The 24,042-nt window shown below is 63.6% G+C and overlaps 4 protein-coding genes and 1 non-coding gene across 14 annotated transcripts; all 5 read left to right on the top strand.

Annotated features, from left to right (window-relative positions):
- Positions 1-966: 966 nt before the first annotated feature.
- On the top strand, positions 967-3,115 carry RPLP2 (ribosomal protein lateral stalk subunit P2). Of its 2 annotated transcripts, none has more exons than XM_033118986.1 (5): positions 967-1,123; positions 1,309-1,432; positions 1,992-2,040; positions 2,796-2,894; positions 2,993-3,115. In XM_033118986.1, exons 2-5 carry the CDS (start codon positions 1,310-1,312, stop codon positions 3,067-3,069), a joined length of 348 nt encoding a protein of 115 aa, XP_032974877.1. In that variant the 5' UTR covers positions 967-1,123; position 1,309; the 3' UTR covers positions 3,070-3,115. The 2 variants fall into 2 exon arrangements, with proteins under 2 accessions (XP_032974877.1, XP_032974878.1); XM_033118987.1 differs by having other exon boundaries at positions 2,996-3,115.
- On the top strand, positions 2,071-2,204 carry LOC117031365 (small nucleolar RNA SNORA52). The gene has a single exon (XR_004424513.1). It is a non-coding gene; the product is annotated as a small nucleolar RNA SNORA52 (small nucleolar RNA).
- A 2,197-nt stretch (positions 3,116-5,312) lies between the features above and the next one.
- PNPLA2 (patatin like phospholipase domain containing 2) lies at positions 5,313-11,046 on the top strand. The gene is made up of 10 exons (XM_033119322.1): positions 5,313-5,431; positions 6,078-6,349; positions 8,084-8,316; positions 8,406-8,471; positions 8,840-9,049; positions 9,329-9,389; positions 9,479-9,655; positions 9,759-9,891; positions 10,090-10,212; positions 10,300-11,046. Exons 2-10 carry the CDS (start codon positions 6,145-6,147, stop codon positions 10,568-10,570), a joined length of 1,479 nt encoding a protein of 492 aa, XP_032975213.1. The 5' UTR covers positions 5,313-5,431; positions 6,078-6,144; the 3' UTR covers positions 10,571-11,046.
- Positions 11,047-13,886: 2,840 nt separating this feature from the next.
- Positions 13,887-17,362, top strand: CRACR2B (calcium release activated channel regulator 2B). 2 transcript variants are annotated; one of them, XM_033119324.1, is made up of 9 exons: positions 13,887-14,221; positions 14,300-14,411; positions 14,832-15,009; positions 15,427-15,573; positions 15,681-15,771; positions 15,912-16,004; positions 16,218-16,384; positions 16,593-16,685; positions 16,916-17,362. In XM_033119324.1, the coding sequence occupies exons 1-9, from the start codon at positions 14,057-14,059 to the stop codon at positions 17,112-17,114; spliced, it is 1,245 nt and encodes a 414-aa protein (XP_032975215.1). In that variant the 5' UTR covers positions 13,887-14,056; the 3' UTR covers positions 17,115-17,362. The 2 variants fall into 2 exon arrangements, with proteins under 2 accessions (XP_032975215.1, XP_032975216.1); XM_033119325.1 differs by having other exon boundaries at positions 16,614-16,685.
- Positions 17,363-18,147: 785 nt separating this feature from the next.
- Positions 18,148-23,405, top strand: CD151 (CD151 molecule (Raph blood group)). 8 transcript variants are annotated; one of them, XM_033119332.1, is made up of 9 exons: positions 18,148-18,486; positions 19,485-19,546; positions 20,385-20,469; positions 20,550-20,770; positions 21,156-21,230; positions 21,720-21,824; positions 21,951-22,109; positions 22,246-22,332; positions 22,426-23,405. In XM_033119332.1, exons 3-9 carry the CDS (start codon positions 20,415-20,417, stop codon positions 22,483-22,485), a joined length of 762 nt encoding a protein of 253 aa, XP_032975223.1. In that variant the 5' UTR covers positions 18,148-18,486; positions 19,485-19,546; positions 20,385-20,414; the 3' UTR covers positions 22,486-23,405. The 8 variants fall into 8 exon arrangements, with proteins under 8 accessions (XP_032975223.1, XP_032975221.1, XP_032975219.1 ...); XM_033119330.1 differs by having other exon boundaries at positions 18,334-18,486; positions 19,350-19,546; XM_033119328.1 differs by having other exon boundaries at positions 18,335-18,486; positions 19,350-19,546; positions 20,579-20,770.
- The last annotated feature ends 637 nt before the right edge of the window (positions 23,406-24,042 follow it).

Here is a 24,042-nt window from a genome sequence, read left to right on the forward strand (position 1 = left end):
AAACCTTTCTGGGCCTGCCCTCCTCAGGACGCCTAGGGCGACTGTGTGGTTTGCGTTAACACACCTAACACACCAATGCTTGAGGCACTACACTCGGGGCTCGCTTTGTTGTTCACGGACTGGCTGCTTCCTCCGGACCCATTATCAGCCACCTCTGGCCTTTGCATCTGACCCCTCTGCCTGGTGCTCCTCCCAGATCTTCGCCAGGCCAGGTCCTTCTCATCTTACAGCTGTGTCACCGCCTTATCCCTTCAGGGTCCATGTCAGCCTGGGGCAGCCTCGTGTATTTATTTTGTTTGTCGCACTACAATGTAAGTTGCGAGGCGAGAAAGCAGGGCCGGGCCTACTCCATCTCAGGACGCAGGCCTGCGACAGGATCCCTAACACGGAGTGAATGAGTGGCCAGTGCTGATGACCACGTGCACAGGTTAGTTTTGAGCCGACATGGCCAGAACACCGCAGGGGATCAGCCACTAGGGCCCAGGCGGCTCGGTACGGCGGGGTTAGTGCGACGAGCGGCTCGCCAACCTCACTGGGTCCCACTGGGTATGAACACCACCAACACGGCCGACAGCCTCCCGAGAGCCGGAAGCTCAGGGGCCGAACCCGCGCATCCTCCGTGGGGCCCACGTGTGTCAGCACAACCGCGCTTCCGGCAGCGGTGCACTGTGGGACTAGTAGTTCGCCGGCTGCGTCGGCCGCTTCCGCAAAGGGATGCGTCCTGGGCGTGGCGGCTGAGCTGCATGTTGGGGCTGTAGGCCTTGCGCGGCACGCAGGGAGCCCTGAAGGGAGACACACTCTAGTTCGGGTTCGCGCCCCGCTTTATACCGCCGCCCCAGGGATTTAGGGTGACACTCGCCCTACACTACACAAGAAAGTAGCCCCGGCACTCCCTTCGCCTTTGCTGTGGCGGCTGCGTGACTGGACGGGACAACGGACTCCCCGGCGTCGTCATTGACCGAGCGCCTCGTGACGTCACTCGGAGGCGCCCTTCACAGGGCACGGCGTACGGGTCCCGGAGGCTTCTGGGTAGCCGATTACCCCCGCCCCCCGCGCCGGCGCCTTCCTTTCCCTTCCGGACGCTGCTGAGGTCGCACGCGTGAGGCTTCTCCGCCGTCGCCGAGTGAGTGGGGCAGCCGGGCTAGGCCGCGGGCCGAGCGCGGGCCCTAGGGGGCAGGCGGAGCACGGAGCAGGGCGCGGGGCGGGCCTCGTGGGGATCCCCGAGCCGGGCCCCGCGCGGCCACGCTCGGGCCGGGGTGGGAACGGGAGGCCTCCGGGTAACCCCATGGTCCTTTTTTCCGGCCTCAGGATGCGTTACGTTGCCTCCTACCTGCTGGCCGCCCTCGGGGGCAATACCTCCCCCAGCGCCAAGGACATCAAGAAAATCCTGGACAGCGTGGGCATCGAGGCGGACGACGACCGGCTCAACAAGGTAGGGGCCCCCTGGGCCCGGGCCGACGGATGCTCTGCACGTAGGGGCCGGCCCCCTCTTCTACCCATCCCGAGTTTTACCGTTGGGAGAGTGGTTTGAGGGAGGCCCGTGGCAGCCCATGTGGTTATTTATTGGGTTGCTTTTCGGGGGCTCTGATACAGCTACAAGGAGGGTGTGAGGCAAAGCGGCTCGGTAGAAACGTAATGTAAGTTTCACATAATTTAAAATTGTTGATGATGCGTTTTCTTTAAATGTGAAGGGGAAAGTGTCTTAAAGCCATTCTCTTTCACCTACCTTATTCAAAACGTTTTGACATGCAGTGGGCATAAGCTTAGGTATCATGCATCTTTTTTCCAGTGGTGAGTTCTAGAAATGTGGTGCCAGTTTCCATTTGTAGCGACTCTCAGTTGGGAAGACGTACGCGGGTAAGAGCTAGTGTGCTGAACAGCAGAGGGCCTAGGAGCTTCAGGACACATTTGCTCGCGTCGTGTCCCCGGGGCTGCACACGGTGAAGTTCAGGTCGGGTCTGGTAACTGCTGGTTGTGGTTTTCTATTTTAGGTCATTAGTGAGCTGAACGGAAAGAACATTGAAGACGTCATCGCCCAGGGTGAGGTTGTGCAGGGCGCTTTCCTTTGCATGGTCCATCCTAATCCCTGCCGGCCAGCCTGTGGCCTGTCAGGCTTCGCTTGTGGACCAGAGCACCCTAGAAGTCTCACCAGAGCAGTGAGCACAGCTTCAGTGGGCTCGTGCCATGGGAACTTCTAGACACTCTGGGTGCAGGTCGCTAGGGGGCGCCCTTGCTGTCCCTGGGCCTGGCTGCCCTGCGCAAAGTGTTTGGGGAATTGGGCCTTTGTAAACAAGTGTCACCATGTGCTCTCTGAGGGGGTTGGGCACAGAGATTGGGGTGTGTCAGGGATGACCACGGGCTCCGGCCCCCCTCTCCTGGGCAGATTGTTTTCTGGTGACATCAGGCTGGAGTTTATGGGACTTGTTTGGGAGTTGAGCTGTTGGAGCAGCCTTTCCTGTCCTTGGGCATGTGACAGGCTAGGGCCAAAGCCAGCTCGGCAGACAGCCTGAGCTCACTGCTGTGGACGAGTGTCTGGACACTGGGACAGCAGACTCGGTCCCTGCCTCGTTATAAACATGATTGTGCAAACTGACTCCAGGGTGGGCTGTTGTGCTGCTTGTGGACTGCTTCCTAGAAGCCAGGTTCCCAGAGAGGGAATTCTGGGAGGGGTGTGTGGCAGAACCTCCTGTCTGGGAGAACGGGAGCCTGTGACACTGGCACTTGGTGACAGGCCCAATACATCAGGCAGGCTGAGCAGCTGCTCCTGTCTCACCTCCCTTCTCTGGTTTCCGTAGGGATTGGCAAGCTGGCCAGTGTCCCTGCCGGCGGGGCTGTGGCCGTCTCCGCCGCCCCAGGAGCTGCAGCTCCTGCTGCTGGTTCTGCCCCAGCCGCGGGTAAGTGCAGGTCTGGCAGCACTCGCTGCACATGCCCTGGGGCCCCTGGGAGTCCGGCCTGCATGGGGCCTCACTCACCACAGCCTTTGTCCCTTCAGCAGAGGAGAAGAAAGACGAAAAGAAGGAGGAGTCGGAGGAATCGGATGACGACATGGGATTTGGCTTGTTTGATTAGAGTCCTGCGCGCCTGCAAATTAAACCCTTTTTACGTATCTCTTGAACCGCCTATGAGCCTTTTGTCAGAACCTGTCCTCTGTGCTGGGCAGGTGTGGGGCTCCCAGGGAGGAGCAGCTGCTGCCTGGAGAGCTGAGGTCGTGGTTGACAACACAGGGGACACTTCCTGTGGGTGGGTCTTGAGTGTTGCCAGGCCTTGAGCAGTCTCAGGAAGGGACAGGAGCCCCTTCTTGGGCATGGTCCTGGCCCCTAAGGACTGAGGGCTCTCCCAGGGAGTGAAGCCTTCAGGGGGATACCCAGGAAAGCTTCAGAAGCAGCAGTGGGTGGTCTCCAGGAGGTGGCTCCAGTAGTCCCAGTCCCCCGCTGCCAAGACTGGTAGCGTTCTTCAGTTACACAAGAGACGTGGTGGGTCGCGTCCAATTCTTGCTCGAGCCAGTGCCTCAGCTCTGCCTTAACCCCTGAGCAACTTGGGCATTCATCTCTGAGCCTCAGTTTCACTGGTTGTCTGATGGGCTATCACCTGCTTTGCGGGGCAGATGTTGGATCACATGGACACTAAGTCTTTTTGGGGTGGCTTGCCCACACCTCTCCCACCAGGCTCTGGCCTGGAATGTGGGGTAGAGGGCAGAGGCCCACCCACGCACCATCCTGGCCCACAGCTGTTTGTAGTGTCCTGGGCCTTCATCTTCCACCCACCAGTGCCAGGCCACTGAGGAGACACTGCTTCCCCCTCCAAAGGCTCTGGGTCAGCAACTAGCTGGGGTGTGCTGTGTGTGTCCTATGTAGGACCTGCCCCTGTGGGCTGGAGTTCTGTGGGCAAAGTGAAGGAGGAGAACACGGGGCGGGGTGGGGGGGAAGAGGCCTCCCTTGGAGCCAAGACCTGGAGGAAGAGGCCCTGGGCAGGACAGCCATGGTGACCCAGATGACCAGGGACTAGGGTGGGACCTAGGTATTGGGGAGGAAGTAGAAGCCATGTTTCTGGGTTGGTGGGACATGGGGCAGTGAGGACCACTGCAAGTGTCTGAGCAGCATGTGCTGTGAGCAGGGAATTTGCATGTGGGGTTGGGCCGCCCCAGAGCAGTGGACTCCATGAGACCCTCACCTTAAGTGTGGGCCAGAGGACACCATGGGAGTCGGGATGTGACACCACCTGGCAGGATCGGCACAGGAGGGGCTCTTCCATGCCCAGCCAGGATTCCGGGAAGGAAGGGCCGCCCTGTTCCTGGCTCCAGAGCTGAAGGTCCCAGAGGCCTGGAGGGAGGGACATGTACCCAAAACTGTTCAGCCCTGGTGTGGAAATGGGGGCAGAAGTCTTCCTGCACTGGGGCAGTGCCACCCCCACCCCCACGGTCCCTTGGAAGCAGGGAGGATACTTGGGCCCCAGACTCCTCAGAGCAGGTCAGGGGAGGACGGAGGACCTTCGGTCCCTGGCTCATCCTGCACTGCTCAGCTGCCCTGTGCTCAGAGCGGGGCTGGCGGGCGGGGCCGGGCAAATATTCTTCCTGAGAGTACAGCGCCCCTCTGTCCCCCTCACAGGGAAGCCGGCGGGGCCACTAGTCCAATCCCCAGGGCTTTTAGTCCTGCTAAAGCCCTGGACTTTCCAGGCTGGCCTTGAGGCCCTGCGTTCCCTGCGGTGTCCAACAGCATCCCCAAGGACTGTCCCCAGGGGCCCTGATCATACAAGTGGGGCCATAACCTTTCTACTGTACCTGCTCCCAACCCATGGTGCAGTGGGGACAAGTCTACGTCAAACTCAGATGCCCCTGCTGCCCCTCTCCCAGTATCCAGGCCTGGCCCAGTGCCCTTTCATATTCTGTCCCCTATTGTGTCCTCTTTGAACTTATGTAAACATCTGCCCCCCCCCCCCAGTAGGGCTGGGGCTGGGTTGATTGCTCACTGTTCTGCCCAGTTCTGGTCCCCATGCCAGGCACATCGACCGTGCTGAGTATGGGTACCTGGGCGCACAGAGCCTGAGGACTGGACAGATGGCCCCAGATGGCCATGGCCCGGGGAGGCTCTGCTCTGGCTTCTGGCCTGTGCAGGGGGCTGCAGCCCTGGCACCAGCTGTGTCCTCAGCTGGCTCCTTCCTGGTGACACAGATACACCGCCTCCCCAGCGCCCCAGCATAGACGAGCCCGGTGTTTGGGAGGTGGGGTGGGGAGCACGGCTGACTCCTGGATCCTAGCCAGGCTAGCCCTGCCCCACACACAGTCCAGGAGAAAAATGCGGAAGGGGGCGGAGCGTGACATCACCCGGAGTACTCCACCTGCTGGGGTAATTAGCGGGGGCGGGGCGGGGCCCGAGTCATACCCAAGGAGACCCCGCAGTCTGGGGAACCCGGGTCAAACGCGGGAAGAACCCAGGTTAGTACCCAGGTGCGGAGGGGACGCGCGGGGCAGGGCTGGAGCTTGGACGTCAGGTGCAGTCCAGTGTTGTGGTGTTAGCTCTGGAAGTTGTTTGTGATTCGCATCCGGTCCTGGATGTCTGTGGGTCAGTCTGTGATGAGTCGTGGGTCCCGGGGGTTCTTGGTTTGGGGAGTGGGTGTTGCTGGCGGACCCCGAGGGAGGGGGCGGCGGCTCCTCAGACACGAAGGCCCTCTCCTCGCCGGTGTCCAGATTTGTACAAAGCTCCTAGGCCCACAGACTCCGGGCGGCCGGGGCCTGAGCTCTTCCCTCTCCACCCCGCCCCCCACCCCCCTCCGGCCACTGTGTCCCCTCCCTCCGCCAACGTTAGGCGGGAGTAGAAGGCGGAAGGAGGCCGAGGGGCATGAACTCTAGCGGGTGTCGCGGTTAAGGGCCGGGACAGCGGCAGGAGGGGTCTCAAGGAAGAGGTGGGAGGGGCGGGATCTCAGGGCCGAAGTGGGCCTCCGGCTGGGGGCGGGGCTCCAGGGCCTCCCGAGGGCGCGGCCGTTCCCCGCGCGCCTTGACTGGGCCGCATCTGCCGGCCCCGCCCCATCCAGGCTCCGCCCACCCCTCCTAAAAACACCATCTCCGGCGTCGCTTTGCACAGCGTCGCCGCCTCCCCCGGCGGAGACCCAGAGCTAGAGTGATCGCGGACTGGCTGGCGGGCCTCCGCGATGTTCCCCAAGGAGGCGACGTTTCCCCGAGAGACGACGTGGAACATTTCGTTCGCGGGCTGCGGCTTTCTGGGTGTCTACCACATCGGCGTGGCCTCCTGCCTCCGCGAGCACGCGCCCTTCCTGGTGGCCAATGCCACGCACATCTACGGCGCCTCGGCGGGGGCGCTTACCGCCACGGCGCTGGTCACCGGGGCCTGCCTGGGTGAGCGGGGCTGGCGGGCGGTGCCGGGCGAATATTCTTCGTGAGAGTACAGCTCTCCTCTGTCCCCTGCACCGGGAAGCCGGCGGGGCCGCTAGTCCAATCCCCCGCGCCGGCTGGAGGCGGGGCCTGGTTTGTTTTGCTCCGGGGGTACCCAGGCCCGGCGCGCTTCTGGGGCCGAGGCTGCCACCTAGGGCCCACCTCTCGGGAGCAGAGGTTGGCGGGCAAGTGCCGCGGAAGCTATTTCATTGGGAAGAGACGGTAACTCTTGGGCGGGACCGTGAGAGTCGGGGGAGGGGCCTAAGCTGCCCTCTCGTCCGGGGCATTGGACTAGGTGCTAGCGGTCACTGTGTCCTGCGGCTGTGCCACTCCAGGCTGCCGTGGCCCTGGGGCCTAGTATGGGGTGGCTTCTGAAGACCAAATCTCGACACTGTGTCCCCGAGGTCCCTTGGAGCAGGAGCCCAGCAGGTCAGGACTAGGCACGGCAAGCTCTGTTTGCTCTGCCTCCTGGCCCGCGGCCCACTGTGGGCCTCGGTCCCCAGCTGTGGCCCATCGTTTCTGCCCTTGCCATGGGATGGCAGATGTTTCTGGACTCTCCAGCCCTGTGGCCTGGAGTACAGGTGTCTGAGTGTGCTGGGACACACTCCTCCACTCACACACGCGCTTCTGTAGGGCACACCAAGTATTTCAAGAGTCCTTTCACTGCTGCCCGGCCCTCTGCCTACTACAGCAGCCAAGGTGACAGAGGGGTCATCAGTGACCCACCCAGCAAGAGCCTGTGCAGGCTTTTCTCCTGCCTCCTTTCCATGACCTTTGCCCTGAGGAGTGGGGTACAAGCAGCACAGCTGCACATCCCTGGGACCTGGAGGTCCACCACTGTGGTCCTGACCCCTCCCTCCCATGGACACCTTTAGAGCCAGATTAGTGGTCTCGGTCCCCATGCTGGCGTCAGGACACACCTAAGTCCTTGGTATCCAGTTGAGGACATGGCTCTCACAGCACCTTCCCCACCCCACTCCCAAGAAGCCGCTTTCTCACTTGTGGTCTTGGCAGCTGGAGCGCCCACAGTGTGGCAGGTGCAGGCCCCGCACTTCCCACTCCTGACCCGGGCAGTGGTCCTGGAGGAAGGCATGGTCCTCAGCTCCTCCCCAAGCACCCTCCTGCCCCCTGACCACTCCTGGGCCTGCTCCCAGTCTGGCTTTGTCCTAGGCCAGCACCCATGGCCCCCAAGAAGAGTGCTGTGGAGCTGCTTCTCTTGGCTGTGGTGGGACACAGTCATGCTTTCTGGGAATGGTGGGGCCCCACTATTCCCAACCTTATGCTGCTGGGCCTGTGGGATCCCTGGGCTGCGATGGGCTTTGCAGGTCTTGATCTGGCCAAGTAGGTGAAGGCTGAGGCTGGTCAGAGTTGAGCCTCTGCCTCCCCCCTTCCCGGGCTGGGTGCCACATAACACCAGGCCTGGTGACTCATGGGTCAGGGCAGATTGTTGGGAAACTCCGGGCAGAGGGCAGGCTCAGCCCCAGCTGGCCAGCCCCATCTGTTGCCCTTCCAGGGGTGGTGGTGGCCTGCCTCTCTCTCCCCAGGGGCAGGTGGCAAAAGTCACAATTGTGGGCCAGGGCCCCTGGTGGACACTCGGATTCCTCCAAAGTGGATGGGATGGCACGAGTTGGACCCGCAGCATGGAGCCGTGGTAAGCCCAGGAATGCTGGCCCTTGACCCTTGGCCCTGCCGCCCCAGGCGAGGCCGGTGCCAACATCATCGAGGTGTCTAAGGAGGCCCGGAAGAGGTTCCTGGGCCCGCTGCACCCTTCCTTCAACCTGGTGAAGACCATCCGTGGCTGCCTGCTGAGGACCCTGCCGGCTGACAGCCACGAGCGTGCCAATGGGCGCCTGGGCATCTCCCTGACCCGCGTCTCAGACGGCGAGAACGTCATCATATCCCACTTCAACTCCAAGGATGAACTCATCCAGGTGGGCCTGGCAGGGTCGCACGGGGGGGTGGGGGGGCACAGTGGCACACCGAGGCCCTGCTCACCGCCCCCTCTGCCCCCGCCTTGCAGGCCAATGTCTGCAGCACCTTCATTCCTGTGTACTGTGGCCTCATCCCTCCCTCCCTCCAGGGCGTAGTAAGTACCCTCAGCACCTGTCCTGGGTGACGGGCCTGCCACTGTGGGCTGTGGGACAAGGGGGTGGAGGAGGAGCCATCTGTGCCCCCCCAACCCCTCACTACCTATTGCCTCACTTCCCCAGTTACTCAACAGCCAGGCCAGCCCTACAGCCGTGCACACTTCCCGTGGCTGCCCCCCTCCCTGCTCCCCGGCCCGGCACCACTGTCTGGCCATTTCTCAGTGCCCAGGCAGGCCTGTGGCCAATGACAAGTGGGTGAAAGGCCCAAATGAAACAGCCACTGGGTGGGCTCCGCAGTGGCCCCGTGGGGCGGCCAGCTCACCTTCCAGGCCCCTCGCCATGTGACCGTGTGTCCCTGCCACTGCAGCGCTATGTGGATGGTGGCATCTCAGACAACCTGCCTCTCTATGAGCTCAAGAACACCATCACTGTGTCCCCCTTCTCGGGCGAGAGTGACATCTGCCCGCAGGACAGCTCCACCAACATCCATGAGCTCCGGGTCACCAACACCAGCATCCAGTTCAACCTGCGTAACCTCTACCGCCTCTCTAAGGCCCTGTTCCCGCCGGAGCCCATGGTGAGCCGTCCTGGCGCTTAGTGCTGGAGGAGGAGCTGTCAGCATGACCTGAGTGACCAGGGCGTGGGGTCTGGACAACGGTCTCGACAACCTCTACTCAGGGCTGGAGAAGAGCGCTGTGGCCTGCACAACCTCTCCACTAGAGGGCAGCCTCTCCAGCCTGGATCTAGTCCTTAGTAGTGGGGAGGGGCGGGGTTTGCAGGGACACCAGGGACTCTAGGGGGCAAAACAGGGCGTCTCTGACCCCCCTGCTCCAATGTATCCACCCCCCTGCCTCAGGTGCTGCGGGAGATGTGCAAGCAGGGCTACCGGGATGGCCTGCGCTTCCTGCGGAGGAACGGTGCGCAGCGGCCAGGCCCCGGTGGGGGGTCGGGGCGGGCTCTGTACCTTTGCCCCCAGCTGACCACGTGTTCCGTACTCCCGACCCAGGCCTCCTGAACAGGGCCAACCCCCTGTTAGCACTGCCCTCTGCCAGCCCCCATGTTCCGGAGAACAGGGAGGAGGAGGAGGTCTTGGTAGCCGTGGAGAGGACCCGAGTGGAAGGGCACTTGCAGCCCTCCGGGCAGGATCACATTCTGGAGCGTCTTCCTTCGCGACTCAATGAGGGTACGTGGAGAGGGAGTGGTGCAGGGGCGGAGAAGAGTGGGGCTGGGCTCCACCTCCCCCCACCACGGTCAACTTACGCTCCTGTACCCCACCCCACCCACAGCCCTGCTGGAGGCCTGTGTGGAACCCAGGGACCTGCTGACCACATTCTCCAACATGCTGCCCGTGCGTCTGGCCACTGCTATGATGGTGCCCTACACTCTGCCGCTGGAGAGTGCCGTGTCCTTCACCATCCGGTACAGGATGGAAGGGTGGGAGAGGAGCTCAGAACCAAACTTGGGTCTAAACCAGGAGCAATGGTCACCCTGGGGAGGAGGCAGCTGGTTGGGGCGTGCTGTGGAGAAGCCTGGCACAGGCAGGGCCATGGGTGGAGGGGTGTGGGCATGCAGGCGGGGCCACAGACTCTGAGGCCGTGCCTCCCGCCCGTACCCCAGCTTGCTGGAGTGGCTGCCCGACGTCCCAGAAGACATCCGGTGGATGAAGGAGCAGACTGGCAGCATCTGCCAGTACCTGGTGATGCGTGCCAAGAGGAAGCTGGGCAGCCACCTGCCCTCTAGGTGAGCTCTCTGACTGCCGTGTTCACCGGGGCCACAGTCTCGTTTCAGTGACCCCCAGTAAAGCCCGCCCTCCCTCCCCACCTGCAGGCTGTCGGAGCAGATGGAGCTGCGCCGCGCCCAGTCGCTGCCCTCCGTGCCGCTGTCATGCGCAGCCTACAGCGAGGTGCTGCCCCGCTGGATGCGCAACAACCTCTCGCTGGGAGACACGCTGGCCAAGTGGGAGGAGTGCCAGCGCCAGCTGCTTCTCGGCCTTTTCTGCACCAACGTGGCCTTCCCGCCCGATGCCCTGCGCATGCGCACCCCCGCCTGCCCCGCCCCTGCGCCCCCCCAGCACCCTCCCGGCTTGCCCCCGTGCTGAGCGCCCCTGCTCACGCCTTCGCAGTTCCCTGGGGTCCCAGTGCTGAGGGCCAGGCCCCCAGCTTCCCTGCCCCATGAGGCGGGGCCCTGGGGCCAGCTGAGCTCCCCGTCCTCGTCCTCGGCCTCTCCAAGCCCCGGTGGAGCGAGGAGATGGGGCCCTCACAACTGAGAGAAGGGGCTTTGCTGTCAACACCTCCCCCAACCACTCACCTGCCTAGGCAGGCAGGCGGGTCACCTGTGCCTTCATCTCCCCCTCCCAGGCCCGCCCTAGGGCTGGGCAGGGCAGGGCAGGGCAGGGGGCCTAGGGTAGGGAATGGCAGCCCGCCGCCCCGCCTCCACCCCTGCCGTGCAGTATTACTCCTCAGAATTCTGCCCCTGCTCCTTCCTCCCTGCGCATTTTTCATTTTTTGTTGAAGAATGTGTGTGAAGAATTATTTATTTTCGCCGAAGCAGATGTAATAAATGCCACAGCTCAGCCCCTGCGTCCTCCTTCTATGTGACCCCCCTCAGCTGACCAGTGTCTGTACAGCTTCAGTTCAGGGGTCCCCTCCCCTTAAGTGTGGCGTTCAGGCCGAGGGCTCGCCTCTAGAGGCACCCGTGGGCCTCCTGGGCTGCAACCCACTCTTCCGCTCTTTGCCCCCCACTTTGCTCTGAGGCCTACTGGCTGACCCTTGGACACAGCTTTCCAAGGGCCAATGGAAATATTTTGGACCAAGATCCTTGCTAAATAAAAAACGAGGAAATGTTTACAAAAGGTGGCGTCCACACCTCGGCTCCATGGTGACACGGGGCGTGGGGCTGACTTCAGGCCTGTGGAGGGCGAGGTGCCCCAGGGAGCTTCGAGGGCTTCTCCACTTTGGGCATTTGGCCTACAGTTCTGTGTGGCACTGGGTCCCCCCTTGTCATCACAAGCCTCATTGTCCAGGGGCACATGTACCCTTGTTCCCGTCACACTCCTTGCCCACAGGGTACCCAGTCTCCTGTCAATACACAGGGGCCTGGAATGTCAGGCAGGGTGAGGCCTGGTTTTGGGACAGATGTGGTTTCCCGAAAGTGTCTTCTGCCCTGGCAGTTGGAGGGGATTCAGCCAGCCCTCCCTGGTGCTCAAAAGGGCCCAGAGAGTGAGGGGTTCCAGAGTAGAGCCAGCAATCCCGGCCAGCTGTCCAGAGCTCTTAGTCCTGCCCCAGCTGCCTCTCTCCCTGAGGCGTGGGGCAGCTGTGGTGACGGTGGCAGCCCCCAGCCAACAATAACGGTTGGTGGTGGGACTGCAGGACTGGGAGAGCCGGCTGGGCAGGTCCCCGTGTGCGTGTGCCAGGGGCCACCCCCCTCACGGTCTCAAGGTCCTGTCCTATCGGCCCAACCTGTTCTAGTTCAGCAGGATCCCCGGCCTCTGAAGCAGAGGCCTCCAGCCCCCAGCACTGCCAGGTCTGCACAGTGAAGCCAGGTGGGTGCAGGGGCCAGGCTGGGGCTGGGGACCATTGGGAAGAGGCTGGGATGTCCCCCAGGCAGGCGCTACACAGCTCCTCTCAGCCCTACCCCAAGGCGAACCCAAGTGGCTGCTGTGCCCCAACAGGAGTGCTTGGGGGGCCTGCTGAGGTGAGGCCCTTCTGCCCCATCCCCTCACTCACCCTCGGGCAAAGGCATTTGTGCTGTTAAATACCATTTTCCAATACATATTACCTGTGTATTGTTTAAAAATGGGAAAACCCAAATTGGGAAAGTATGAGGTAGAAAGGAAAGTCACCCCACTCCTAGAGATAACCATTGAAAATCGTTTGGTCTATTTTCTGCCTTGCTTTTCCTTACACCCACTTTTGGCGCCTTAAATCGGGATCGTCAGGACAGCGCCCCTTCCCCGCCCTGGTCCTGCTCAGGAAGGTCCCCAGGTGCCCGGGTCACCTCCGCCCCACGGTGCGCTGGGGCTTTTTCCGGACACAGACGCTCTGGATTCGGGGTCGCGGGCGGGCGGGGTGTGGGCCGAGAGCGGGGCCGCCAGGGCCACGCCGAGAGGCGGGGACACAGCGACAGCAGCAGCGGGGCCCCGCCCGGGGCCGGCCCACGCTGGGGTCTCGGTGCCCGCTTGGAGGTAGGAGACGCTCCAGGCTTGTGCCCCCCGCCGTCGCCGCCCTCCCGGGAGGAGCAGCCGCGGCGCGCGGCCGGGGCGGCGGCCCGGCTCGCAGGTAGGCTCCGTGCCGGTCCCGCCGCCCGCCAGTCCCTTCCAGACACCGCAGGGCGCGCCGACCCTCGCGCGTTGCGGTCAGGGACTTCGGGGCCCCTCGGGGAGAGGCGCGCAGAGGCGCGGTAGGAAGGGCTCGGCCCCCAAAGTGCGGAGCGCGGGCGGCTCGCGGGTCCTGCGGCCCTTCCTCCCTGATCCCGGGCTCCGGCTGCGGCGGAGCTTCCGGCTGGACGGACTTCTGGTCCCGCGAGCCGCTGATCGGGTGGTGCACCTTTCGGGTGAGGCGACGGCGAGGGGGGGGGATGTCTCTGGTCCCGTGTTCCCTCCACTCGCCCTTCCTCAGATCTGTCCTCTTTGGAGAGTGCGCCCCTTCCGCCCCCCCCTCAGGAATACGAGTGGGTTGAGAATCACGGCCCCAAACTGGGGAGAGGACCTCAGACTCAGGTGTGTGGGGGGGGTCGGCTTTGGGAAATCCGGGACCAGGTTGCTGTGGGAAGGACAGGTGACTCTGATTGGGGGCGGAACGCCCCCGCGAGGAGGAGAACTCCACGGAGGTTCCGGGACCTGGAGGGAGCGAGTCTGGAAGAGGGAAGGGCCTAGTGCGTGGGGAAGGTCTGTTAAACCTAGAATCTGGGGTGTTTCTGACAAGGGCATCCAGTCTCTGCACCTGCACCCCACAGGGCCTGGCCCCCGGTGGGAGGGGCTGGGCAGGGAGGGAGGAGCTTACTTCGCCTGCCAGCTGGCTGGAGGGGAGGGCTGCTGAGGCCCATTCTTCAGCCGCAGAGGGTTGGATGGCTGACAGCTCCCGCTGGCCCAGCCTGGTCAGCCCCGTCTCCGTGCCCCCAATCCAGGACCTATTCAACTCCTCCCCCAATGACCACTCCCTTACCCCAGCTCTCTGCCCCCAGTTGCCAGAAGCTCCCTCCAGCGCGTAGAAGTCCCTCACAAGGTCTTCTAGTTCCCCGCCAGCCAGATTGCCCCTCTCCGGGCGGTCCTTTCCTGGTTCTGTCCTGGGCACGCAGCCTCTAGCTCCCTGGGCAGCTCTCACAGCCCCTGAGCCCACAGCACCACCCCCAAACAGGGGTGCTCCCCAACTGCCCCTCCTCTCTGGATCTGCCCCAGGCCTTCTCTCACCTGCCCGCCTGGTGCAAGGAGCCCCCTCTGCTCACTCCTGCCTCCTTCCTCATGGCTCCCGCACACTTCACTCTCTCTTTTCCTTTCCTTCTCCTCCCCCCTCATTTCTTCTGAGCTCTGCTCAGGCCCTGACTCCTCCTTGGCTTCACAGCACCCACCGGCTGAGACCCCACTTTCATGGCCAGCCCTGGGAAGCCTGGGGCTGGAGAGGCCCTGGAGGAGGAGGGGCAGGAAGAGGGGGGCTCCATGGGGCCACGGGCAGCCATGCTGGCACAGGCCAAGGAGCTGTTTCTGCTGTGTGACAAGGAGGCCAAGGGTTTCATCACCCGACACGACCTGCAGGTGAGTCCCCAGTCCCGAGAGGCTGCCCCAGGCCAGGGCTGACCTTAGCTACTGAGCCCTGTTTCCCCGTCTGGCCAGGGCCTGCAGAGTGACCTGCCCCTCACACCGGAACAGCTAGAGGCTGTGTTCGAAAGTCTGGACCAGGCCCGCACAGGCTTCCTCACGGCCCGAGAGTTCTGCCTTGGCCTGGGTGAGCCCCTCCTTTGTCCCTCCACCCAATGACGCATCTGCTGGCACTTGTGGGACCCTAGCCCACGCAGACTGCATGCAGCCTGTGCCTCTCCATCCGCACCCCATCCCAGCGTACTGGTGTCTATACACACAGTCACCACTGGAAGGTGCCACGGGGAGGCCCTCAGCTGCCATGGCGTCTGTGGAGCAGACCCTTTTGCTCCCCTACCCCCCTCCCATGCCAAATCCAGGTGGGGCTGGGAGCCAGCTGTCACCTCCCATTCCCAGGCCAAGAATCAAACCAGAATAAGGAAGAAAAACAGGAAACTGGGCTCAGAGAAAGGGCAGGATATGTGTATGGGGGGGTGTGGGGGGGAGTGGAGGCTGAGCGGGGGTGGTAACCCACAGCCCTGGTAATCCCTCCCTCCGGTGCCCACAGGGAAGTTTGTGGGGGTGGAGTCGGCCCAGGGCGCACTGCCTTCCCGGGCTTCTGAGGAAACCTTTGAGTCCGGCTGGTCGGAGGTGCAAGGCACCGGGACCTCCCTGGAGGAGGAAGAGGAAGAGGAGAGATTCTTCGCTGTACTGGAGCAGCTGGGGGTGTCCCGGGTCCTGGGCGAGTGAGTCTGTGCGGGTCCCCGCTCCCAGTTCCCTCCATCTGCATGCTGCATGTTTGCTCCTGACCAGGGTCCCCAGGCCCGGTCTGGCTTAGCTTTTATCTCTCGGCTGCAAATACCTGGGAGGGGCCGGCGTGATTTCCCGCAATTTGCATTTTAGGAGGCAGCAATCGGGCTGCGGGGAAGAGGGGCGGCGCCGGGCACACGGCCTTGTACACAAGCGCTCAGCCTCGCACACACACGACCTCTCGCTGCCACGCCAGCGGCGCACACGCACATACCCCAGGCAGGGGCGAAAGCAGCCAGGAGAGGAACGTCCTGCATGCGGCAATCGCGCCTGGCTTGTCCAGGGCTGCAGGGGTCACCTTTGGGGAGGGTGGGGAGCCCCCGCTTTGGCTTCAGCCCCTGCCCTGACTCCAGGCAGCGGGCGGTGCGGACTCTCTGGACTCGGCTGCAGCGCGAGAGGCCAGAGTTGCTGGGCTCCTTCGAGGACGTTCTGATACGTGCGTCAGCCTGCCTGCAGGAGGCGGCCAGAGAGCGGGACCGCCTGGAGCAGGCGCTGCGGCGGTGAGGGCTGGGGGCCGGGGCGGGGCTCCAGAAGGAGGTAGGGGCGGGGCGGGGGGGGTGTAGTGCCGGCAGGTTCTAAGCGGTGTCTCACCCTCGGCGCGCCGAAGGCGGGAGAGCGAGCACGACAGGGAGATACGGTGTCTGTACGAGGAGACGGAGCAGCAGCTTCGCGAGCAACGCCGGCGCCTGCGGAGTCAGGTGGGCCCGCGGCCCCGCCCCCCGCTCGGCCCAATCGCAGATGCTTGTCGCCCTGGCTCCGCTTTCTGAGAATTGGTCCCACCCCCGACCCCTGCCCCTCTGCCTCTCGCTGAGGCTCAGATGTCCCCCGTGCGTCCCAGGAACTTCCTCGGGAGGAGTGGAGAGGCCACCTGGAGCTGGAGCTGCAGAGCCGCGAGCAGGAGCTGGAACGCGCGGACCTGCGGCAGCGGGAGGTGAGCGGCCGCGGACCCACCCTGCCGGGGAGGGGTGCAGACCTGCCCAGCTCATGCCCCCATCGCCACAGCCACCACGCACTCCTTGGTATACTTGAGGTCCCCTGTGCCTCACTGTCCCCAGCCTCGGAATTGTTGGGAATCAGGGGCAAACCAGCACCCCGGGGAAGAGGGGGGATCCTCTCCAGCCTCGATTCTCCCACAACCCTCCAGTTGGAACAGCAGCTGCAGGCCCAGGCCACTGAGCAGCTAGAGGCGCAGGCGCAGAACGCCCAGCTGTGGCTGGCCAACGATGCTCTGCGGACGCAGTTGGAGGGGGCACAGGAGCAGCTCCGAAGACTGGAGGGCGACGTGCAGGGCCGCCAGCAGCAAACCCAAAGGTGTGGGGGCGCTGTGGCGGGCCATCAGAGGCGGGTTGGGGAGGGGGAGAGATAGGATGGCGGGTGCTGTGGGACAGGGGTCGCCCTTCCGGCTCAGGTCTGGGCCACTTCCACCGGAATCCTGAGTCCCAGCCCTGCTCTGAGGGTCTCCGTGGGGCAGGGTCCTCTAGGGGGTGGTGGAGCACCCCAGGAGCCTCCCTGCATTTAGGTCACCGCCTCTTGCCCACAGAGATGTGGTCTCCGTCGCAAGGAACATGCAGAAAGAGAAGCTCAGCCTCCTGCGGCAGCTGGAGATCCTCAGGTTTGGGCAGGGAAGGGTCTCAGTGCAGCTCGGGAGCTCCTAGCTGCCAAACATTTCTGACCACCAACCCGCCCACTGCGAGGAAGTTCTTCCTTGTGTCTGCCTTCCATCCCTCATGCTGCAGCCCCAGCCAGACACTTCTCTTCTGGTGTGAGAGTCAGAGCCCACACTCCCGCCCTAGAAAGCTGCCTCCTGAGACCTCTCAGAGCTCTTGGACTCCCCTTCCCTAGGGAGCTGAACACGCGGCTACGAGATGAGAGGGACGCCTGTGAGGCCAAGCGGTTGGGCAGTGGCTGCAGGAAGGCTCTGGCCACGGCCCGCCTACCAGGACCCACCTGCTGCTGCTGTTGCTGCTGCTGCAACTGGGCTCGTCCCCCCAGACGTGGCTCGGGCCACCTTCCCAGTGCCCGCTGCTCAGCCCCCAAGTGACTTACTGGGCGTTACCTGGAGAACCTGGCCTCTTGAAGGTTACTCCTCATGGCTGGGGCTGTCCATCCAGGATGTGGGCTCTACTTACTGGGCTGCCGGCCTGCCTGACTGCAGTCATGAAGGGACTAACCTGAGGGTGGTCAGGGTCTCCTGTGCCCCCCTTCCGGTCCTTAGTCTGTCCCCATACCATCAAGCCTATCCTTGTCCACCAGAAAAGCCCCCCCTCCAAATAAAGTCCACTGACTGCACTGCAACCTCCTGGGCCTCCTGTGTGTGGGGAGGTATTCAGGGTGCATGTGTGGTTGGGGCTGGGGGTCTCTGCGTGTGCCTGTGAGTGTCTCTTCAGGTCTCTGGTCGTCATCCAAGCGCTAACTGCACATTAAAGCTTGAAGCCCCCTGGGCCCTGCTGTAGGATGAGGAGACTGAGGCCCAGTGTCCCACAGGGAGCACGGGGCGGGGCTTCCTGTGTGCTCCAGGCGCAGTTGGCCACCCCTTCCCCATGCCAGTTTTCACACCGCCCTGGGTGGACCACCAGAGTCAGGCCAGTCCTGCGGGGAGACTGCTGGCGTGGGCTCTGCCTGGGGAGCTGGGAACTGCCAGGCCTGCCAAGGGCAGGGAGCTGTGGAAGAGTGCTGCCCATTGTCCATGGAGAGCTACTCCAACTGACGGCAGACTCAGACCCTGCCTGGGGCTGGGGATGAACCTGGTGGGTTGGAAGTCCCCCCACTCCCACTCTCAGCTTCCCAGTCCAGCCTCTCAACTGGCCTTTTTTCCTCACTCCTTCCCACTACTGCCAGGCCCGATGCCCTCCAGACTGGGGTATCTCTCACAGGGACCGCAGGCCTCCCTCCCAGGCCAGCATTTGTTCCGCTGACCCCTGCAGCTTCCAGGTGGTCTCCGGGTTGGGAGGAGAGAAAGAGGGATTGGGCCTGGAGGACTCTGGGTCTTGGATGCTGTCCATGGCTCTGCTAGTCGCCTCCCCCGCCTCCCTATTCCCTGGCCTAGCTCCTCCTCGGTCTCCCGAGGGTGTGGGCCCTGGCTAGGCTGTGGGCGCCCCCGCGCTGCAGCTCGCCCGGCCTCCACAGTCCGGGTGGGGACCCTCAGCACTTGCAAGGGCTGGTGTCCCGCCCGCCCGCCCGCCCGCGCAGAGCACATGTTCAGACCTGCTGGCCGTGGGCGGGGTCTGCCCACCGTAGGAGGGACCTGAGCGCCGAGGTTTGTCGGCTGTGGGCGGGGCCTGCGGATAGGGGCGGGGCTGTGGGTAGTCGGGCGCGTCTCCAGTGCAGGTCCCGGGTTGGCCGCATATTCACCGTGCTCGGAGCCACCGCCCCCGCCGCTGTTGCCGTCCCGGCCCGACTCGGATGCGTGACCGGTGAGTGCGCCGCCTGGTCAGGCTGGCCAGGAGGGCCGAGTGCCCCGAGGCCCTGTGCGGCCCGAACCCGGAGGCCCTTTCCCGAGGGAGGTGGACGCGGGGAAGCTCGGCGGGCGGAGGGGGACTCAGGGAGAGGACGGGGCGCCTCGCGGGTCTTCGGACAGGCCTGGAGGCCCCTTCGGGCCGAGGGCCCCACCTGAGCATCGCATTCGTTGTCCCTGGACGCCCGTCCCTTTCCCTCCGCGCGCAGGCCCGCCCACCAGCCGGGTGCGAGTGGTCGGAGGGAGGTGGCGGCGGTGACTTAATGGCGGTGACGCGGGATTCCTCGCAGGGCCTGGCTGGAGCGGAGTCCCGGGTTCCCGCCTTGGGGCGCCGGCCGCCGAGGGCCGGGTTGAGTAGCAGGGGCCTGGGGGTGGGGCAGCTCTGTTCCCGGCCGCAGGAACTATTTCTGTCCGGCGCTTTCCCTGGGGGTTCACATCCGCCAGGCACTCCCGGAAAGAGGGGCCCCTACTCAGCGGGTGACCGGTGCGCGGGCCGTGGGGTTGGATCTGTGTCCGGAACCAGCCTCCCCAGAAGGCCTGGGACCTCAGAGCAGGCCCAGGGAAACGCCTGCGGGGCGTGGGGCTTCCACACTCCTCAGCTCCGTGGTAGGGGTCTGTGCCTTTTTTTCTTCCCAGGCTGCAGCTACTGCGCTTGGTGGGGGAGGGGCAATGACAGGTCTGTAAGGGGCGGTGAGGCCCAGGGTGGGGTGCTGGGAGAAGGCGTGCTGTTCCTCCCAGGATCGGACTGTCCAGAAGTGTCCTCTGCCCTGCCCCTCCCTGGCCCAGAGACCAAAATACCAGGCCTGGCCACTTCCCTTTCAGCCGCTGGAAGTGACTTTGCCTGTTCTGGAAGCCCAGCTTCAGTCCACTCACTACCCAGGGCAGCCACAGGGAGAGGTGGCAGGACCCTGACCATCTAGTGTGGGCCAGACTTGGGACCTGTACCTGCCCTTGTAGCGGACCCTCCTGGGAACTTCCGTCCACCTGTCTTAGGAGGAGGAGCCGTCCCTGCCAGCCAGGTAAGTGCTGGGCGGGGTGTTGGCTGTGTCTGGAAATGTGGCTTGAGGCACTCAGCTGCGGTCTGCGCCCTGCACCCCTGCCCCACCCTCCCCAGTGCAGTCACCCCACAATGGAGCAGGCTGGCTGTCCGAGGCGCCTCAGGAGGAATACACACAGCCTGTAGCTGGACTTATCACTGGGGTTGTGTGGCTGTTCCCTTTCCAGTAATGAGGGCCAGCAGAGGAGGAAACACCAGGTCTGGGGAGTGTGTCTGCCCCCCCGCCTGCCTGGTGCCCTCCAGTCCCCCCTCCTCCTCATGCAGGCCCCTACCTGCCCTTTACCAAAAGCCCCAGGGCTCCCCTAACGCCACATGGCTAGTGAGGGGCAGGCCAGTCTGTCTCCGAGTGGCCTCCTCCCCTCCAGGAGCCAGTAGGTTCCTGCCAGCCTGTGACGTGGGGCCTGGGGAATGCTGGGGGGGCGGGGTGGGCAGTCAGGCGGGGCCTGTATGAGCTCACCCCGAGGTGCCTGCTGGGGCTTCCTACCCTGGCGGCCAGTGGGGGTGAGTCAGCTAGTGATGGTTGGGGGGTCCTCCACGTCTCCTGTGCCCTGGGGTCTGGTCAGGAAAGCCAGGCCAACCGGCCTTCCAGGGCTGTGGATACCAGGGTGTCCACCCTGGCTGCCATGGGTTGTGGGGGCTCCTGAGCTGTCCTCCCTGGTGTTCTGGTCCCCATGGACACTCCCAGGACCAGCAGATGGCTTGGGCATCTGTGTTGCCTTCTTCTGTCCCCATTGGTATCCGGCTGCCCTCCCAGTCAGCTCCTGGTGGTGTGGGCTATCTGACCTCCCCTTGCCTCCCAGGATGGGCGAGTTCAGCGAGAAGAAGTCAACATGCGGCACTGTCTGCCTCAAGTACCTGCTTTTCACTTTCAACTGCTGCTTCTGGGTGAGGAGTGGGCACATGCCTTCCCCCAACCCGTCCTCTCCACCCGTCACCTCCTCACTTCCATCCTTTGTCCTCGAAAGGAGCCCTGACCTGTGTGCACTGCCCACAGCTGGCTGGTCTGGCTGTCATGGCGGTGGGCATCTGGACGCTGGCCCTGAAGAGTGACTACATCAGTCTGCTGGCCTCGGGCACCTACCTGGCCACGGCCTACATCCTGGTGGTGGCTGGCGTTGTTGTCATGGTGACAGGTGTCCTGGGCTGCTGTGCCACCTTCAAGGAACGGCGGAACCTGCTGCGCCTGGTCAGCAGGGACTGGCTGGCAGTGGGCGGGTGGTCCCTGGGCAGGGCTCCACACCAGGCTGCCTGGGCTGGCTCTGGGGCCCTGACCAGGGAAGGGGCTGATGGGGGTTGAGTGTGACACCGTGGATAGCTTCTGCCATGTTCACCTGGGGGGGTGTCTCTCCCCACCTGCCCAGCCTCCGGGGAGTCCCCACATCCCAGCTGGGCCAGCTGAGGGAGGTCAGCTGGGGGAGCATGGTGGTCCTCCAGCCCCCACCTGCTGCCTGGAGCTCTCACTGTGGCCACTTGGGAGCTGAGCGTGGGGACTCTGCTGTGCTTGGACACGAGGTGTTCCCACAGCATGGGGGGGATGTCCGTGTCCCACCCACCGCACTATCCTCCCCCAGTACTTCATCCTGCTCCTCATCATCTTTCTGCTGGAGATCATTGCTGGGATCCTCGCCTACGTCTATTACCAGCAGGTGAGAGGCTTGAGGCCACACGCAGACACAGACATACACACACACACACACACACACACACGGACATGCTCACCTACACGTGACCCCCACCAGCTCCACAGCTGACCATTGTCCCATCAGGCCCTGGAGGAGGGGGATGGGTCATGGGGATAAGGTGGACTGCAGGCTCAACAACCTGCGTGCAGCACCCAAGGGGGCTCATAGGGGGAGACAGCACCCACTGGGGGCTCATAGGGGGAGACAGGTATTCACAGAATCTAGAGCTTTCTCCCTGCCCCTCTGCTTCCCCATGGGCACCTGGGTGACTCTCCCAGCCAACCTGACCCCCCACCCCAGCTGGCATCTCACTCTAGCTCTTCCCTCCCCCTGGAGCCCTCCCCATGCCTCTCCTGCTGCCCTGGGGCTCTCCCTGTGCGGGTTGCCCCCATTCTGCCACACCTCCAAGGGTCTAAGACTTTGTGGCTGAAAGTGTTACCACCTCATGTCCAGCTGAACGCAGAGCTCAAGGAGAACCTGAAGGACACCATGACCAAGCGGTACCACCAGCCGGGCCATGAGGGTGTGACCAGCGCCGTGGACAAGCTGCAGCAGGAGGTTGGTGGGTGACTCAGGGAGGGGCGTGCGCATCCCTTCTGGCTTTCCTGGGACCTCTGTGTGACTCCCGCAGCAGGGGTGGGTGGGGTGGGGTGGGAGCTCAGCGCTGCCCTGTGCCCCCTGCAGTTCCACTGCTGTGGCAGCAACAACTCCCAGGACTGGCGAGACAGTGAGTGGATCCGCTCCGGGGAGGCGGGCGGCCGCGTGGTCCCTGACAGCTGCTGCAAGACAGTGGTGGCCCACTGCGGGCAGCGGGACCACGCCTCCAATATCTACAAAGTGGAGGTAGGAGGGCGGGGCCTGGGTGGCCAGTGTGGGATGCTAGGCGCTGGGTGGCCACACCCTGCAGGGGGCCTGGGGCTGCAGCAGTGGGGGGCTGGAGGACTTGCTTGCCTTCAGCGCCCTCACCCCCACCCTCCAGGGCGGCTGCATCACCAAGCTGGAGACCTTCATCCAGGAGCACCTGAGGGTCATCGGGGCCGTGGGCATCGGCATTGCCTGCGTGCAGGTGGGCGCATTGTGGCTGGGCGGGCCCTGGTGGGTGCAGGGGACACAAAGTGGCTGGTGGCGGAGACCTGCTCAAGCCAGCTCTGTGCTGCAGGTGTTCGGCATGATCTTCACGTGCTGCCTGTACAAGAGCCTGAAGCTGGAGCACTACTGACCCACCGGCAGCTGGCCTTTGTGCGCATGCGCGTCCGCAGCACTACTGACCCCACCCACAGCTGGCCTTTGTGCACATGCGTGCTACGGCTTCTCACCAACTGACTACTGAACTGATACTACTGACCGCCCGGGAGCTGGGGTCCCAGGACGCCTCTCCCTCCCCTCCCCCTTTTGCCATGGAGGTTGTGTTCTCATGCCTGTGCCCCCCACCACTGTGCCATCACTGTGACCTCTGGGGACCCATACCCCCAGAGGGAGATTCAAGTGCCTTTTGCTGCACACCAAAGTCCTGAGGTCCCAGGCAGGGTCCCTCCTACAGTGCGGAAGGGGCGGCACTTCTGCCTCTGTGGGTGGGGCTGGTGGGGGGTCCTGGTCTGGAAGGTGGTGTGGGGGTATTAGGTTCTGACAATAAAGTGCCCCCTCCCACAGGCCACCTTCTCTGGGGGGCGGGTTCATGGGGCCCCAGGGTGCTCCCTGACACCTGTGCTTAGTTGGGCTGGTTTGGAAGCGAGATGGGCAAAAGTGGGCTGGCCCACCATAGGGTGCTCCCAGCCTCCTGGACACACTCCACACGGTGGTCAGGGGCAGGCCTGGGAGGGGCATTGCTGGGTGGGGTAGATTTGGGGGGAGGCCTGGCAGTTGCAGGTGTCAGCCACCTACCCCCCTGGGGAAAGCTAAGCAAGGGAGCCCAGTCCCCTGGGTCCTGTGCCTCTGCTGATCCCCCTGCTTCTGGCCACCCTGCTCCACTGAGGCCCTGCCCTGTTGTCCCACTGCTCTCACCGCCATCTAAAAGCTGTGTTCAGTTATGTCCCCTTCTTGAGGGCAAGCGTTTTGTGGATTTTACTCACTGCTGTATTACAAATGCCTAGAATAGCTCCTTCCACATAATAGGTGCTCAATAAACGTTTGTGGAACAAATGGGTGAACTTACTATGTTAGTGACTGGGACAGTTCTGGCTCTCAGGGCCCTCACGTTCAGAAGGGTGGGCAGACCCACCCATCCATCCACTGCCATGACAGAGCAGGGTACATTCTGGGGGTCGTGGGCAGCCAGGTATGAGCTGAGAGCTGACAGGACTCAAGAGGGCACAAGCCCTGAAGTAGAGCCTCGCATGTTTGTGGACAGGAAGATGGTAGTAAGGCCTGGGGTTTGGCAGGATGTGTGCTGGCAATGGCAGCCAGGGCTAAGCCACTGTACCTCTCTGCCCTAGGGATTGCCCAGCTACTGTCCCCAAGGTTTAGGCTGTCTACCCCTGGGCAGATGCCATCTCTGGCCAACCAGCTTCCTCATCTGCATTCGGAGGACCCCATTTCAGATACCTGGGCAGCGAGCTGGCCCTGAGGCTGCCTGGAGAATGCCCCCCTCTCCTAATTCCCGCCTTCCACCAGCTGGAGGGCACCAGGACCCTCCTGACCCCTGCCCAGGGTGACAGCTTCCAGCTCTAAGCCTTAGCCAGAGCTGGAACAGGCCAGGCCCTGCGAGCCAGGCCTCCGGGCTGGCCCGCAGGGTTGAATGCTGATGCCCACGGCACTGGGAGCTCAGCCAGCCCTGACA

Source organism: Rhinolophus ferrumequinum, chromosome 11 (genome assembly GCF_004115265.2).
Source record: "Rhinolophus ferrumequinum isolate MPI-CBG mRhiFer1 chromosome 11, mRhiFer1_v1.p, whole genome shotgun sequence".
NCBI lineage: Eukaryota > Metazoa > Chordata > Mammalia > Chiroptera > Rhinolophidae > Rhinolophus > Rhinolophus ferrumequinum.